Consider the following 18392-nt stretch of genomic DNA (forward strand, 5'->3'; position numbering starts at 1 on the left):
AACTGACTAACTGTGATCATTGTATAAAAATGTTATCAACTTGCAGGTATGCATTAAGAAAGGATACTTACCTTGAAACGTATGGGGGGGTGCACTATCATTTATGGTAAACAATGGGTGAGATCACAACCATAAACAAGTCTCAAAAAGAAAAGAGAAAACGATTCCCCATGTGCTCCATATTTCGTTGACTTGTAGAGGTGTTTGATCCCACCAAGGGGGCATTGGCTTCCCCGATAAATGTTCCATTAGCCGCATATGTGATCCCTTTTGTTTCTAGGACAGCCCCTACTTTCATATACCACCTTCTCTGCCACCACAAACCAATCCATATCTTTTAACCAGTCTCGGAGCATCGGTCACTCCCAACATTGTATCGATATTATGCTAGGCTATTACCAATCCTAGTGCCACCCAGGTCCTCTCTCTATTGGTTACATCAGATGCTTCCCACACATTTAGCAGGCACCACTTAGGCGTTGGTTCCATCCCCACTCCAGCAGTGTGGGATTCCTTCCCAATAACGTTTTATAGATGAGCAGTCCCATATAATGTGGTAAAATGTACCTTCTTCACCACACTTTCTCCTACAACTAGAGTCCAACCCTCTGGTCAGTGTGGTCAGGATTGTACAGGAGAAATTTAATCTGTGTAATATCTTAAGTTGCAGCACCATGAATCTTGACGAAATGGCTAGGAGAGAGTCCGGGAAGCTACTGATCAATTTTTGATATGTCAGAGAAGTCACCCATCGGTCCATGTAATCTGTCATGAGTCTACCTTCCAATGGGGAAGACTCTGGGAGTTCCTCTCCTCTTGGGATGGCAGTCAGGAGTGCAGATCTAATCTGTAAATATAGAAATGTTTTGGTACTCGCCAAGTCATAGTCCTATGGCAGTGTTATGATAAAGGGAACCCCTCCCCCTCTTGCCCCCTCGCCGCCCACTTGGAAAACACCAATAAGGTCCCAGTTATCAAAGCCAGGGACTCTACATAGGGAACCCAATTTCTCAGTATCCCACAATGGCGTAACCTGGGTTACTTTATAATGCCACCCCCTCTTTTTATGGACCATGCGCTAGATCGGGACTGCAGATTTTGTTGCACCCATGAGCTGGTGGTGTCTAGGGTTAGTGTATAATACTTTTGCATATGCTCGCCACCGTAGGACAAATCTATCCGTTCTATATGCGGGTTTGTTCGGTGGTCGATGTACCCACTGATTAATTATCGTTAACTGTGCAGCCCAGTAGTGTTTCTGTATGTCGGGCAGCGCTATTACTCCATCAAACCATCCTTGCACCAGTTTCTTCATGGCTGCACGCAAAGCTCTCTGTTGGCCTTCTAGTCTCCTAAGTATGATGTTGGGACTGGGAACGGAGTGTTTTGGAATATGTATAGAAAACGGGGGAAAGTCATAATTTTAAACAGGGCTGCTCGTCCTAACAAGAAGAGTGGTAGCGACCTCCAGTGGCACACCAATCTATCACATCAGTAGGGGTTGGAGGTTACAGGTATAAAACAGATCTGGGTCTGTGGTGATAAATACGCTGAGGTAGCGGATGTCCTCCGCCAGCACCTCCGCCTCACATTCCTTGGGCAATACTGGGGCTGTACCATGCAGTACATAAATTGTGGATTTAGACCAGTTAATGGTTTAACCAGAGTACTTCCCGAAGTTAGTGAATATATTCAGTATTCTACCTATTGAAGATCAGTGTGCTGCCACATAGAGGAGGATGTCATCCGCATACAAGGATATTTTATCCTCCGTCCAGCAGTCTTCAGGTCAGCGTGTCTCTGCGGATACAGGGTGCCAGGGGCTCGAGTATTAGGGCAAAGAATAATGGTGACAGAGGACAGCCCTGCCTTGCCCCTCTGTGGAGAGGGAATGGTCTGGATATCCTGTAGTTAACCACCACTTGCACTAGTGGGCTCTCGTACAAGTCAGAGTGTACAAGTCTCGGAATGATCTGCACGAGCCAAGATGTGATTAGTTTAGCCAGAATTCTGACTTCAGCATTAAGCAGGGAGATCCCTCGATTTACCCTCTTTATGGATCACTACTATTGAGGCCAGCCGCTGGTCTTCAGGGAGATTCCCCTTTTCTCTGCTTTCTAGATACATGTTTTTAAGGTAAGGGCTACCTTGTTAGATGCCAATTTATATAATTTGATTGGGAGGCCAATGGGTCCCATCACCATTCCTGATCGAATACTACAGATCTCTTGGGCCAATTCCTCATCTGAAATGTCGCACTCAACAATGCTAGGTTGTCAGAGGTGAGGGTGGGAAGGGGTATATCTGCCAGCAATTCCCTCGCCTCTGATCGCATGGATGTCACGGTCGGTGTGTAGATGGAATAGAAATGTGTGGCAAATACCTCTGCAATCTCTTGCGGGTCCCCAAGTACTTATCCTGTATCAGTGCTAATGGCGGTGACTAGTCTACTCGCTCGCTCACGCCTGTTAAGCCAGGCAAACAATTTACCTGCTTTGTCTCGCACTTCATATATTTTGTGCTGTGTGGCTACGTGTCTGGCCTCCATTGCTAAATATTTATATTCTTTCTTTTTTAGGCTCAGGGCGTGATCGATGGTTTTGTGGGTCATCTCCTGTCAGTTCTGTTTCTAAATCTAAGATTTCCTTCACTAGCCTCTCCATGGCCGCTGCTTTCCTTTTCACAACCCACCACTAGGGAAACTACCTGTCCTCTTATCACAGCCTTAAAGGCTCCCCATAAAATCTGTGCGGATTCCACGGAGGCCTCTTTTTCTTTAAAGTAGTTTTCCACCGTCTGTATCAGTCCTTTCATAACCTGCAGGAACTTCATGTACTACGGATTCAGCAAAATGATTGTCCCGGGCCGTGGTGCAGGTTGCCCACAGCTGTGAATGGTCCAAATGCCTCTCTCCAGGTGCTGCACTACTTTAAAAATTAAAATTAAAATGTACAGCGTGGTCGACTAGGGTGAGAATGTAGTATATTGTGTAGCGGCAGGGGTGTGGAATTTAATAAAATATCTACAGGTCCATGGGACAAGCTGCTTCATAAATCTACTTGTCCTGTAAAAACATCCACTTGTCCCTTTGGTGCCAGGCGGAGCAGCGACAAATTATTGCAGAATTCTCATTAGATAGGAACTCTGATAATAGTCTCTCTGATTATGAAAGGGCTCAATCTATAAAGTAGTTTTAATACGAGAGACTCCCTTATTTTGCAACCTTTTTGCAGAACTACATAATGGGGCTGGAAGAAGCGGTAAGCAATAGTTCCAGGGTTGAAATGCCTTTTTGAACCTTTGCAAACCTACCACATTACATGTTTTAGGGGGGGTTCATCTGCTCTTCTCTAATCTTGCCATACTGAGAAAGTTTGGAAATTTACTTTTGACAAGGGCAGAAGTAAAACTTCATCTAGAGTTGGGAAAAAAAGTGGTTGGAGGGAAGGTGAACTTTTAGTTGCTCAACAGATTTTCGCATGAGCAAATCTACACATTTGCTTGTGTTAAAATGCAGATCACAAATATTTTCTAGGACGATGATTTACTAGCCTACGTCTGTAAATCCCTGTTAATTCATGAAACCTGTAAATAAGCGTTAACACAAGGACATATACTATAGGTGCACTTTTGTGACTCTTTAAGAATTGGGCACTTAAATAGGTCAGCATTAACCTAGACCTTTTGACTTTTATTCAAAATCACTCTCTGCTGGCTTCACAGTGAATGACAGCATTCTGCTCTTTCATAAGGAACATATATCGGCAAGCAAAGTAGTTTTGCTCAGTGCAATGGACTACTGGGGCAATGTGTGCTTTTTGAGACCAAAGGATATTTTTTGCCAATGTTTGTTCTAATGGTGAGGACCCGACAGCTATCACAACATTAATATTTTATATAAACCATGTCAAAACATGAAACCCATTGACAAAACCAAAATGTTGACCACCAATATCAGACCTTTTAGCTTTGCCAATGCTTGTTTATTTTTCAGACAATGCTACGTTAAAATCCCCTTCTATCAGGAGCATTCCCTATGAGAAACTCAGCAGTACCTACCCCAGGACCTGGAAGGCTATATTATGTAGTGCTTGGGGAGGGGGGGGGGGGGGGGGGGGGAAGGGCGGGGTTGGACATATACCGGCAGGATAGTAAGAGTCTTACCTTCCCATGAGCCGGACACTGCTATATATCTGCCCTGTGTATCTCTGCCCAGGTGTGGTCTATGGTCAGGGAGAAAGGTGCTTTAGAGGTATTACCCAACGAGTCTCTTGTAGCAAGACTACATCTAGGGAGTGTTGTTTTATGTATTGGAGCACTACCCCTTGTTTCAGCTAGTCTCCCGGATCATGGACATTCCATGAAACCAGCCGCAATCCTGGGTCAACCCTAGTGTCTGCCATCGTCTGTCTGATAACCCACCAGTTCTTGGTTTCCCTCCCCTATGTGGGGTTGCAGGGGTAGTATCCAATTTGGTGTATTCACTCTAAGCTCTGGTCCGACGTGGCCCCGCCCACATAAATTATCCCTGCAGTAAAAGGGTTAACTCAGATAGAAGGGAGTGTAATCCCTTCTCACCCTGCCCCTCGTAATCATTGATAAAGTAACTCTTAGTAATGTAAGCTGTAGCACCCCCCCCCTGCAATCCAGGTCTGACACTACCCGCTTCCCCAAATATGCAGAGTGCCTATCGCCCTACCCAAACCTGAATTATGGATGACTGTGGCATAATAATTCCTATGCCCACCGCCCTCCTTTCTTTATTAGGGAACTAGTACATTTGCAATTTTACGAAAGATCAGTCCTCCGCTGTGACAGGGCAATCCCCATCAGAACTATGTCAGAAAGGGTCCAACGCTGCTGGGGGTCCCCCAAGGATTTGGCACCCTAATTGGATCGGATCTGCCATTGGGCTTCTAGTCATCGCCCTGACTCTCGATTGGTCCCTCCACAGAACAAGGAACGTGGAGAGAGTGAGCAAGCAAGCATGTTCCCATACGACTTCTCACTCCAAAGAAGGCAGTTCATGTCCTGTTGCCTCAAAACTCGCTCGTCCAGTTTCTTGGGTTGTATGCTCCATGAGCTCTGTCTTTTCGACTGTCTGTCCCTTTGTGCCTTGCGGCTTGCGGCTTGCGGCTTATACCTACCACTGTCTCCATCCGTCGAACCATTCCCAAGCCATCACTGGGATCTTGAAAAACCACACCTTGCCATCAGCCTCGATCCTCAGCTTCACAGGGAAGAGCATGAAGTATTTCACACTCTTGTCCCGCAACACTCTTGACTTCCAGAAACTTCACCACTGTTTTTGGACTTTTACAGTAAAGTCCAGAAAGAAGGTTATGGCATTGTTTTCATATGTTACGGCGGTTCGCTCTGAGCAGTTTGTAATACAGCATCTTTGTCTCGGAAGTTGAATATGAGCCAAAATCTGTCTTGGTGGAGCTCTGGGTTTCGGGCATCCCCTGAGGCCCCGGTGTGCTCTTTCAACCAAGAAGAATTTTAGAGGCTTTGCGGTTGAAGGTGCTGTGTCACCAATTCCTCTACGAAGAGGTCTGTTGCCGGCCCCTCTGCTCGCTCCAGGACTCCAATTATTCACATGTTATTTTGCGGCGATCTGCGCTCATTCTCATCTAGATTAGCTAGTTGAGTTGTGGCTTGCAGGTCACAGACTTGCTACTTTAGTACTTTCGAGTTCTTTTGAAGGTTGGCTATGGTGTTCTCCACTGTTTTGACTGTCTCTTATCTTTCGGAGGTCCTCTCTGACTGATAAAACTTCCGTTGTGATGGAGTCCATGCGAGTTTCTAGTGATGTGCGCACTCTATTTACAGTTGTCAGAACATCTCTCAGCTTTGGGTCTCACCCTCTCTCGGTGGCTGGGCGAGAGCGCGAGCCTGCCCTTGCCGTTTATGAACCGTGAACTTGTCCAGATTAGTTTGGTGCATACCACGCATTCCTTTCCCAACTGTCATCTTGGTTGGGGAGGTGGCCAGTGAATGTCAGGCAAGTGCTCTGGGTATTAAAGGGTAGTGTCCCTGACCATGGGTGGCAAAAACACTCCACTTGGCCTGTTGGAACTCATTGCACCCCCCTCCCCCCCTGCCCCCAGGAGACCAGGCCCGCTCTTCGCTGTTGCGGTCTGGGTTGCACTAGGCTTTGGTCTACTCGACCAACAGCCACAAGTCAGTCAAACACTTTATGAAGGCAGTGAATCGGTTCACTAGCCAATGCAGAGCCCCGCCCGGAGATCGGTCATGTGGTGTCCTCACCACCTGGTCAGCAAGGGTTGTCAAGCAAAACCACAGTGAGCTACTCCACTGTCCTCCGCAGGTCTAGTACAGCGTTCTTTGCCACTGTGCGGGTCACTCTTCTACAGCAGAGGACTCCCCCTTCTTGTACCTCCACGAGAGGACCCAGCTGTGACCTCCCTGACACTCCTTGGTTATATTGGGGTGACGAATGGCTGCCTCCAGGGGCCTTGAGCAGACATTTCAGCAGTCAGCCCCTACTGCTTGCAATCCTGTTTCTTGCTGTCGAGGGGTGGCCAGGCAGGGTTGCCCCTTCCAACGTGCAACACTCGCGGTCACCTTCAACCTGGGGCACACTTGTGCTCACCTCTTCTGCTGGGTGTGTTTGGTGCTCCTCCGTGGCACCATCGGCGTCGACTCTGAAAGGCCAACCAGGTAGTCATGATGCAGGTAGGCCAGAGAGCCCCCACTGGTTCAGCTCTCAGCAGATAAACGGGTGACCTGCAAATTGGATCCTGTTTCCAGGCTGGGCAGCACCACTCCGGTCGCCCAGACAGAACCCCGCACTTCAGCCTGCTGCCCGTCACCCTCCCCCCACACCCCCCCCCCCCCCCTTCCACCCCCAACCTTCAAGGGGGAGGGGCGCGACTCCACTGCAGTACCACAGTTTCCTTCAGACTGCTCTGCAGGAGTCTCTCAAGTTGATCCGGAGCCAACCATCACCGCCAGGCTTCTGGAGGTTCTATTCTTTTCAGGCCCTGGCCCACATGCCCTGGTAGACCGCTGCTACTTTCCTGTCTCTCCGTTGCCCTGGGAGGTTTCTTATAAGTGGGCGCCATCACAGCACTGCGCGGGCTTGTCACAACTCTAGCGAGCAGCAAGCTTCCTCGGCATTTGGCCACGCCGCCCCCATATTTTACATTCTTAATATGTGTAAGAACAATTCTATAGGTTGACCTAAAATGACAAAGTTACTAACACTGCAAGCCTTGAAAACCATATCATTGAAGGGATTACATTTTTGATAAATAAGTGTCATGGGTATTGTCTGCTAGGAATTAGGAAAATACAAGGTAGTTCATACAAACTTCAGATATTGTAATTTATAGCCCACAATAGGACAATGAAGCTATTTCTGCTTCTCTCACCTACCTTTGAGCAGTATTTTCATAAGCAATGAAAGTAAAAAACACAAGCATCGTAGCCGGTCATGGCACCTGCAGGGAGACTTTTGGGAGGTAACTCCAGACTAGATGGACTGCTTCTCTTTTGAAGAGTGTGTTTTCCTAAACGATGAGTATGTCAACATTGGATAGCACTTGGGAAGGGGGGGGTGACTTGATTTTAAAAAAACTGGACTTTGTGAATTGGGTTTTTCCAGCTCACAAGTTACATGGCGATCCTAAAGCGTGATACATTTATAAAAGCCTCCAGGTAGTGGATCTTGAGCCAGAGGGGAATTCCTCAGGCTGGAATCATTATAGCAGGGCCTGGGATGATGTGACAGCGCTCCTTAATCCCTCAAAAAGCAGTTGGAATCCTGAGCAGCTGTGGAAACTGGCCATGGTCTGACTTCTCAGGAGCATGAAACAGAAGAAAAGCGTAGGGTGGCAACATTCATTGAAAGAGCTGCAAATAATTGAAGTGCATTGGTGCCAATACCACAAACAGGAAAGCTCCAACTTTCTAAGCATTGTACTCAGCAATTCTATGAACTCACCGTTGACACCTGGATAGCCTGTGAGCTAACCCAAGCCGTTTAATCAAACTTGTGAAACAATTTTATCCACAAAAAGCACTGTCAGTGTCATTAATTCTGTTGTGTGCATGGTACTGTAGGATTACCTTTGTCCTTGCATCCATCAAGGGCTAGGGGTAGCAATGGTAAGTTTGTTTCACTTATTAAAAACCCAACTCATTTCAAAGGTAAAGGAAAACCAGAAATGTCTTTATTTCTGATAAAAACAAAATGGTATTGTGTTACTGGTCCCATGTTACTGTCTTTAAAGGAAGGAGAAAGGAGTAAATAGAAAACTTCTGTTTCTACGCTCCAAAATGCTGCCCAATTTGCTGCTCTGAGGCTTACAGAGCCAAGACAATGTGTTCCTGTGAAGAGGGCCCACTACTGGTTTACTTCACAGGTTAGCACATGGATTTGCAAAGATGAGTACTTGAGCCTTCCCCAGCCTTCTATCTTTCATGCCCCTCCCAAGTGCTAGCTTCGAATATCCAATGTTGACAGACTCATCGTTTAGGAAAACACACTCTTCAAAAGAGAAGCAGTCGGTCTAGTCTGAGCAACATGAGAAGGCAAACTGTGCCAGTGTCTGTATCAAAATGTACACACTGGTAAGCTGCTTTCGCCGTCCCCTTACCATTTGAATTTTCTCACTCAGATAGAAGCACCCTAAGGAGAAGCCACGCAGCTGGAGTAACAGCGTACTTAGCAGTTTACCCCGGATCAACCCCTTGCACATCTCCCTCTCAGGCTTCTTCCACATCTGCTGCTGGTATCTTTTACCCACAGATGGTGGCGGTTACTCAGAAGGCCATCCTGCTCTGTGCATCTGGCTAGAATATGGAACAGCCCCATCTCATGTGTGCAGTATGTACTCCAAAGCAGGGAAGCAGGCCCCACGTGCTATGGCTTCCTGGCCTGTGCGGGACTGCCCCTGATGGGAACACCAGCCCAACCATAGTGTATGAAGCACTGTGAAATTAAGAGTACAATCATGTGTACTAATCTGTCTGATGCATTTAAAACATTTCAAAAACATGCATTGCATGTGATGCTGCTTTTCCTCTTCCAAACATCTACGTCATTACCTTGGAACATGGCATCCATGTTGGTTGAAGGAAAATCCCTCAGAGGCCTACAAGAGTACAACAGACTTTTTTTCTGCGGCAACACTCAATTTCTACCCAATCAAATGCTGTACTCAAGGTAATCAACTTGTGGGTGCAGACAAAGCCCCTTCCTCAGTAGTACTACTTTAAGTTATTTTTCTGTTGATCACGCAAGGTATGAAAACATGCACTGTCAAGCCATACCCAAAAACTGCTCTCTCACCCCTGTAGGGACTGTAGCAAGACTAAATAGTTTCTTGGGAAAAGTTTTCAAAATTTAAAGTCAGATTTTCTTGGTCATCTGAGAAAACAGTTTAATTAATTTGGTATACAGCCATCATGAGATATTAGTGTGATGCAAGTAGCATTAGTTCTACATTTCTTCTCTCTTAGAAGTTAACTATTTTTTACCTTTCATGTAATAAAAACAGTTTTAAAACCAAGATTTATTATAGCGCATGTTTCTGAAAGAAGCAGACTTTTTTTTACACTCATTATCAAAGAAATTGTTTAGGAGCATTAGAGGGGAGATACGAATGTAAACCTTCAAAACCAGATTCCCCAGAATGTGAAGAGCATACTGGTCCTTCTTACCTCTGCTATCAGGTCCCCTTCGTTAATTTTGTCTCCTTCCTTCTTTTCCCAGCGAGCAATTGTTCCCGTCTGCATCGTTGGTGAGAGGGCAGGTAGAGTCACCTGAAAAGGAATACTCCACTCATTAAACACCTTGTCTGAAGCAATGTATAACATCACCCATACTAAAAACGAATCTATTCTTTTGAACCACAAAAACCTAACACCTGATGCTCTAATGGAAAAAAAACACGACTGCCTTTCAAGTGTATATTGGAAACTCCTAAACATAGGACGTGCCAACAAGAATCCTGGACAGGTTACACGACATGCCAAAGGGACAGCTTGATTGGAAGGGTGGCTGTACTTGGGGTTTGACTGTGTGGGAAGTGTTTTGTACTATGCACGAATAACAAATGTGGTGCTTTGATCCAAGCTCAGGTCACATCACTTACCCTTTTGATGGAGGATGGGGTTAGGAGGCATATGGTGCGTTTAGATTAGACTGACAGGCACATACAGTTTACTCTGCAGGTCCCATGATCAGTTTATTGTAGTTACTGAATGAATGAAATACAACGTAATGCAAAAATGTGCAGACGATCATAGTAATTGTCTTTTTTGTTCAATTGGGGGTTTGTTATGGAACGGAGTCTGAGAAGCAAGGGGCCTAACAGGGTGAGGAGTTCCTCCACACACACAAAATATATGTTGAGTTTTTACCTGGCTCAAGCTTAAGTTTTTTTTGTTAGGGAGGGTTCATAACCACAAGACTGTGTTCCACAGACAAGCTCACAGTTATGATCAACTAGTGCTTTTGGAAGTCCGGAGACTTTCTATTCCGCGCTCATGGAGTACCATTGTAAATCATAGTTTGACACTGCCATTTAATGAACTTGGTATTCTGCATTGAAAAATAACAGTAACTATGTTGCAGTGAGAATAATGTATTCATTTAAATACAGCGAGTTAATTTTCTGAGTATTAATTAAGCCAAATGATGTAGGATCCAAATAACTACCAGTAAGGGGTTCTTATCAGTAAGCAAAACTTACTATCATAATACAGCCTTCATTTCCACCAATATAAAGGAATGGATTTCTTATTATGCCTCCAAAAGGAGCTCCCCTTACATTTACCCTAACAGAAAATGACTCAGTCATTTCTAGAACGTGCAGGAAGAAAGACCTCTTAAGTCTCATGGAGGAGTACAGCTCTGTACCCTTTAACTGTGGGATGGGCATTTCAGGTTTTGGGAACATGCGGGCCGTATCAGAAACAAGGGTGATAGAAGAAATGAGAATAGAAGTGCCGCTTTGCCCTCGCCCCTATTTGGTGCAATGAAAGCTCACAGAGCAACCAATACATGCACACATGACCTAGACGAATGACTGATGGTTACTAAAAGGTCTACTGTGTCATCTTTAAAGTTCTAGTGAAATATACAAAACAGCAACGATTGAACTTTGACAAATCAGCAGAAGGAATTCACAGTGGCATTAGGGGCCACAGTTCCCTGTAATGTACTGAGCGAGCTATAACTCACATATACAGGCCCACATCTTCACTCTCCTCACTTCAAGTCACTTCAAGCGGTCACGCAGATTAAATAACACAATAATAAATGACAGACTTTTTAACTTTTATCTAGTAAGCATTAATGTACCTTCCATAAATGTAGCTCATATCACATTCTGATTTTCTGAAGAACCGAGTATTAGAGGTGGTAAATGACGTTCAGACAGCCCCATCCAAATGCCCGCCTCGCTACAATCTCTGGACCATTCACCAGACACATAGTCCTACCCTGTGGTGATCAATAAGACCAATACATTGAAAGTAATACATTGCGATCCTGAAATTACTTTCGATTGTGCCTTATCTTCCTAAATTGACTTGCCCTTTGTGACAAAATAGACAGAAGTATAAACGACAGTCCCTCTAAAGAAAGATCACTTGAGATATCTGTATTACTATGGTGAGCTTCAACTTTCCTAGTGGTGAGAGAAATTCTGCTTCGAAATTAGTCTGTTGTGATCTTTAGTTAGAGGCTGTAACTTAGCACGGTATCAGTATAGTGCCAGTTCTGCCAAGCTCTGTTTGGGGTGAGGACCTGTAACACGGAGGACGGTCTCGTGCCACCCCCCCCTGTCTCCCGCCGTGAACCTATAACCTGTGACCCCCCCCCCCCTCTTATCTCCTCAGCCTCAGAGTCTCCCGGAATGGACCAGTGTGGAAAAATACAGCTGTGATGAGGAGGACGAGATTGGGCCCTTTAACTGGATGAGCGGACGTATGGAGGAGGAGGAGTCACGAGTCCCGATAAACGTCGGCGGTGATCGCACACAGGGGTGTTACTACACCGGAGGAGCGGACAGTACGTGGAAGGGAGGAGAGGCGTGGAGCAGTGTGTTGAGCGGAGCGGAGAGAGAAAAGGAGAAGTCGGAAGGAGTGGAGAACAACGAGGAGTGTGCTACCCCAGTGACATCAGGGACGGAGGAAGGACGCTTTGAGGAGAAAGCCAGGAGGCCAACATCACGCGTCGCCCAGCCGCACACCAGGAGGGGTGTGGCTTTCCGAGGTGCGTACCCGTATCGTGGGCTGGGTGTTGAAGAAAGGCAAAAGCCTTACATAGTGTAACCCTGATTCCCGGGAACCCGACCCTTCACCCCTTTCACGTTTATGTTACGGTTGTGAGCACTGACGGTTTCCCTCACGCCCCCCCCCCCTTGTTGTGATATTGGTTAAAGAAGGAAGTACTGATACCTGCCTCTTTGTGTTTCCCCTTTCACCGGTGGAACTTGGGTCAGAACGGAGCCGACCCGAAGGAGGAGCCCGGTCCGACGAAGGGAGGAGGGAATACTCCGGAAGACTCGACAAGAGAGAAGCCGATCCCCAAGACGAGGAGCTCCTCGCAAGACTTGCACTGATTTGTTGTACCAAAGAATAAATCCTACCAAAACCAAGACACGTCTCCTGCCTATTCCTCCCCTACTACTGCTACAGGACCCTAAAAAACAATAAGCTTTGCAAAAGTCCATCACTCTGGCTTGTTATATGCAATGGAAACATATTTGCTTTGCTAATTCTTTTTGATAATTCTGTTCCAAATCAGGTAAAGGCATACAATGCTTCTTTGCCAATGCTGAAAAAAAAAAAAAAGAACCTTGATGTGCTTTGCGTGTGAGTCATCATTCCCATGTTGCTTCTTCTCCCATCCCTCTGTCCAACAATGTAAGCAAATCGGCTCAACTAGGACAGCAAATTGGCCAGTCGTCGAGGCACAGAATACACATATCCTTGTAGCGTAAAGTGCGACCGTGAATCTGCGTGCCTTCCAAATAACAAGCATTTACAATGCAACGGTCTCGGCAATATTATAGGTAGAGCTATTGGAATTGCTCATTATTTTTTTATCTTTTTTTGTATCCCTAAATAAATGGCATTGTTATTTGTATTGGCATTAGCTTTATTTTTTGCATATGTGATACCTATTGCATTAGCAGAGAGAGAGTGAGGTAGTGAGATAGAGAGAGCGAGTGAGGTATTGAAATAGAGAGAGTGAGGTAGTGAGAGAGAGTGAGGTAGTGAGAGAGAGTGAGGTAGTGAGAGAGAGTGAGGTAGTAAAGAGTGAGGTAGTGAGGGAGAGTGATGTGAGGTCGTGAGATAAGCATAGAGTGATGTGATGTAGTGAGATAGAGAAAGAGATAGTGAAAGAGAGTGAAAGTGAGTTAGTGAGATAGAAGTGAGGTAGTGAGAGAGAGTGATTGAGGTAGTGAGTTAGAGAAAGAGAGTGACGTTGTGATGTGAGCTAGAGAGTGAGGTAGTGAGAGTGAGGTAGTGATGTTTTGAGAGAGAGAAGTTGTGAGATAGTGAGGTAGTGAGATAGAGTGGAGTAGAGAGTTATGTAGTGAGAGATAGGTAGATAGAGTGAGGTAGTGAGAGACTGAAAGTGATGTAGTGAAAGAGTGAGGTATAGGGATGTTCTGAGGTAGTGAGATAGAAACAGTGAGTGAGTTTGTGAGGTAGTGAGATAGAGAGAGAGTGAGGTAGTGAAAGAGAGTGAAAGTGACTTAGTGAGATAGAAAGCGAGAGAGTGAGAGAGAGAGAGAGGTAGATAGAGTGAGGTAGTGAGACAGAGAGAGTGAGGTAGTGAAAGAGTGAGTTAGTGATGGAGTGTTTTTTGGTGGTTGTGAGACAGAAACAATGAGTGATGTTGTGACGTAGTTAGATAGAGAAGGGTTGAGGTAGTGTAAGAGAGTGAAAGTGACTTAGTGAGATAGAGTGATGTAGTGAGTTGGAGAGAGAGAGAGTGAACTTGTGAGCTAGTGAGATAGAGAGTGAGTCAGCGAGAGTGTTGTAGTTATTTTTTGAGTGAGTGACTTGTGTTATAGTTAGGTAGTGAGAGTAATATTGAAATAGAGTAATGTTATGGAGAGAGTTAGTGAGAGAGAGAGTGAGAGTTTTATTGATATAATTTGAGTAGTGATGTAGTTATTTTTGTTTTGTGGAAGAGTGAAGTAGATATAGAGTGAGGTAGTGAGAGATAGGGTGATGTAGTGAAAGAATGAGGTAGTGAGGGTGAGAGTTGTTGTGCTGTATTGAGATCGAAACAGAGCGATGTTGTGAAGTAGTGAGCTAGAGAGAGAGTGAGGTAGTGTATGAGTGTGAAAGTGAGTTAGTGTATTTGAGAGAGAGAGAGAGAGAGAGAGAGAGAGAGAGTGAAGTAGTGAGTTAGAGAAAGAGTGAAGTTGTGGGGTAGTGAGAGTGATGTAGTGAACTTTAGAGAGAGTGTGTTGTGATATAGTGAGAGAGAGACAGTGATATAGAAATGGAGTGAGGTAGTATATAGAGAGTGTGAGGTAGTGAGATAGAGAGTGAAGTAGTGAGTTAGAGAGAGAGAGTGAAGTTGTGAGGTAGTGAGAATGTTGTAGTGAATTTTTGAGAGAGCGTGTCGTGATATAGTGAGGCAGTGAGAGTGAGATAGTGAGATAGTAATAGACAGAGTGAGGTAGTGATGTAGAGAGAGTGAGGTAGTGAGATAGAGAGTGAAGTTGTGAAGTAGTGTGTTAGAGATTGTTATTGTGGTAGTGATATTGTGATGCTGTGAGAAAGAGAGAGTTGAGTAGTGAGGTCGAGATTGAGGTAGAGAGAGAGTGAATGAGAGATAGTGTAGTAGTGTGTGAGAGAGATAGTGAGTTAGTGAAAGAGAGTGAGGTAGTGAGAGAGAGTGAGAGAGTGAGAGAGTTCGAAGGGACGGTATAGTGGAGCTGAGGTGAGAGTGAAGGGATGGTGCAGTGAGAGGCTGAGGAGAGTGCATTAGTGAAGGACGGTACCGTAAGAGGCTGAGGAGAGAGTGCAGCAGTGAGTGATGGTGCAGTGGAGGAGTGAGGGCTGCAGGCTGGATGCGGCGGGGCTGAGCAGAGAGTGCAGCAATGAAGGGACGATGCCATCAATTTGAATATAACACGATGCAGCTGCGGGACAGTCTCAGCTTGGTGGTGCCTGCTGCAGGATAGGTCACACCACGTGAGTCCGGGCTGAACACGGCTGCCTGAGTTTAATTTGTGCCTTCAGCCTTTTATAACGCTTCCCCCGCTGTTACCCAGAGGAAGAGTTGTAAAAGTTTCTCCAGGCTTAGTCAGCGCTGCCCAGCCCTGCAACCTGAGCAGTCAGCTTAATCCTTCCAGCAGTGGCTCAATTGAATTAGGAATTGTTGCCTGTGGTCCTTTTGGATCTTAAGGAGCCTTTTAAAGTTATTTAACTGCTCGTTAATAATTCCCTCCTAAGATTTGAGGGTGAGAAAGAACAGAGATCCTGACCATGCAGACCCACAAAACTGAAGCTAATTTCCAATATCATGTATTAGTCATATTTATTTAAAGGACCAACCTGCAGAGAAATACCAGTGGTGTGGGAGTAGAGTGTGTGTGGTAAGAGGGGTGGGTGTGGGGGAAGAGAGGGGTGGGTGTGGGGGGGGGAAGAGAGGGGTGGGTGTGGGGGGGGAAGAGAGGGGTGGGTGTGGGGGGGGAAGAGAGGGGTGGGTGTGGGGGGGGAAGAGGGGTGGGTGTGGGGGGGGAAGAGAGGGGTGGGTGTGGGGGGGGGGAAGAGAGGGGTGGGTGTGGGGGGGAAGAGTGGTGGGGGGGAAGAGTGGTGGGGGGGGGGAAGAGTGGTGGGGGGGGGGAAGAGTGGTGGGGGGGGGGAAGAGTGGTGGGGGGGGGGGAAGAGTGGTGGGGGGGGAAGAGTGGTGGGGGGGGGAAGAGTGGTGGGGGGGGGAAGAGTGGTGGGGGGGAAAGAGTGGTGGGGGGGAAAGAGTGGTGGGGGGAAAGAGTGGTGGGGGGAAAGAGTGGTGGGGGGGAAAGAGTGGTGGGGGGGAAAGAGTGGTGGGGGGGAAAGAGTGGTGGGGGGAAAGAGTGGGGGGGGGAAAGAGTGGGGGGGAAAGAGTGGGGGGGGAGAGTGGGGGGGGAAGAGTGGGGGGAAGAGTGGGGGGAAGAGTGGTGGGGGGAAGAGTGGTGGGGGGAAGAGTGGTGGGGGGGAAGAGTGGTGGGGGGAAGAGTGGTGGGGGGGAAGAGTGGTGGGGGGAAGAGAGTGGTGGGGGGAAGAGAGTGGTGTGGGGGGAAAAGAGTGGTGTGGGGGGAAAAGAGTGGTGTGGGGGGAAAAGAGTGGTGTGGGGGGAAAAGAGTGGTGTGGGGGGAAAAGAGTGGTGTGGGGGGAAAAGAGTGGTGTGGGGGGAAAAGAGTGGTGTGGGGGGAAGAGAGTGGTGTGGGGGGGAAGAGAGTGGTGTGGGGGGGAAGAGAGTGGTGTGGGGGGGAAGAGAGTGGTGTGGGGGGGAAGAGAGTGGTGTGGGGGGAAGAGAGTGGTGTGGGGGGAAGAGAGTGGTGTGGGGGGGAAGAGAGTGGTGTGGGGGGGAAGAGAGTGGTGTGGGGGGGAAGAGAGTGGTGTGGGGGGGAAGAGAGTGGTGTGGGGGGGAAGAGAGTGGTGTGGGGGGGGAAGAGAGTGGTGTGGGGGGAAGAGAGTGGTGTGGGGGGAAGAGAGTGGTGTGGGGGGGGAAGAGAGTGGTGTGGGGGGGAAGAGAGTGGTGTGGGGGGAAGAGTGGTGTGGGGGGAAGAGTGGTGTGGGGGGAAGAGAGTGGTGTGGGGGGAAGAGAGTGGTGTGGGGGGAAGAGAGTGGTGTGGGGGGGGAAGAGAGTGGTGTGGGGGGGAAGAGAGTGGTGTGGTGGGGGGAAGAGAGTGGTGGGGGGAAGAGAGTGGTGGGGGGGGAGAGAGTGGTGGGGGGGGAAGAGAGTGGTGGGGGGGGAAGAGAGTGGTGGGGGGGGAAGAGAGTGGTGGGGGGGGGAAGAGAGTGGTGGGGGGAAGAGAGTGGTGGGGGGAAGAGAGTGGTGGGGGGAAGAGAGTGGTGGGGGGAAGAGAGTGGTGGGGGGAAGAGAGTGGTGGGGGGAAGAGAGTGGTGGGGGGAAGAGAGTGGTGGGGGGAAGAGAGTGGTGGGGGGAAGAGAGTGGTGGGGGGAAGAGAGTGGTGGGGGGAAGAGAGTGGTGGGGGGAAGAGAGTGGTGGGGGAAGAGAGTGGTGGGGGAAGAGAGTGGTGGGGGAAGAGAGTGGTGGGGGAAGAGAGTGGTGGGGGAAGAGAGTGGTGGGGGGAAGAGAGTGGTGGGGGAAGAGAGTGGTGGGGGAAGAGAGTGGTGGGGGAAGAGAGTGGTGGGGGGAAGAGAGTGGTGGGGGAAGAGAGTGGTGGGGGAAGAGAGTGGTGGGGGGAAGAGAGTGGTGGGGGGAAGAGAGTGGTGGGGGGAAGAGAGTGGTGGGGGGAAGAGAGTGGTGGGGGGAAGAGAGTGGTGGGGGGAAGAGAGTGGTGGGGGGAAGAGAGTGGTGGGGGGAAGAGAGTGGTGGGGGGGAAGAGAGTGGTGGGGGGGAAGAGAGTGGTGGGGGAAGAGAGTGGTGGGGGAAGAGAGTGGTGGGGGGAAGAGAGTGGTGGGGGGAAGAGAGTGGTGGGGGGAAGAGAGTGGTGGGGGGAAGAGAGTGGTGGGGGGAAGAGAGTGGTGGGGGAAGAGAGTGGTGGGGGGAAGAGAGTGGTGGGGAAGAGAGTGGTGGGGAAGAGAGTGGTGGGGGGAAGAGAGTGGTGGGGGGAAGAGAGTGGTGGGGGGGGAAGAGAGTGGTGTGGGGGGGAAGAGAGTGGTGTGGGGGGGAAGAGAGTGGTGTGGGGGGGAAGAGAGTGGTGTGGGGGGGGGGAAGAGAGTGGTGTGGGGGGGGAAGAGAGTGGTGTGGGGGGGGGAGAGAGTGGTGTGGGGGGGGAAGAGAGTGGTGGGGGGAAGAGAGTGGTGGGGGGAAGAGAGTGGTGGGGGGAAGAGAGTGGTGGGGGGAAGAGAGTGGTGGGGGGAAGAGAGTGGTGGGGGGAAGAGAGTGGTGGGGGGAAGAGAGTGGTGGGGGGAAGAGAGTGGTGGGGGGAAGAGAGTGGTGGGGGGAAGAGAGTGGTGGGGGGAAGAGAGTGGTGGGGGGAAGAGAGTGGTGGGGGGAAGAGAGTGGTGGGGGGAAGAGAGTGGTGGGGGGAAGAGAGTGGTGGGGGGAAGAGAGTGGTGGGGGGAAGAGAGTGGTGGGGGAAGAGAGTGGTGGGGGGAAGAGAGTGGTGGGGGGAAGAGAGTGGTGGGGGGAAGAGAGTGGTGGGGGGAAGAGAGTGGTGGGGGGAAGAGAGTGGTGGGGGGAAGAGAGTGGTGGGGGGAAGAGAGTGGTGGGG

The 18392-nt window shown here is 48.5% G+C and overlaps 1 protein-coding gene across 1 annotated transcript in view; it reads right to left on the bottom strand.

Annotated features, from left to right (window-relative positions):
* The window catches only part of DLAT (dihydrolipoamide S-acetyltransferase), a 199589-nt gene that overhangs the window by 169488 nt on the left and 11709 nt on the right, over positions 1–18392 (bottom strand). The window contains exon 2 of the mRNA XM_086957184.1: positions 9691–9792. Within this exon, the coding sequence (XP_086813310.1) occupies positions 9691–9792 (102 nt within the window). The remainder of the gene's footprint in view (positions 1–9690; positions 9793–18392) is intronic.

This window comes from Lissotriton vulgaris, chromosome 2_1 (genome assembly GCF_964263255.1).
Source record: "Lissotriton vulgaris chromosome 2_1, aLisVul1.2, whole genome shotgun sequence".
Classification (NCBI taxonomy): domain Eukaryota; kingdom Metazoa; phylum Chordata; class Amphibia; order Caudata; family Salamandridae; genus Lissotriton; species Lissotriton vulgaris.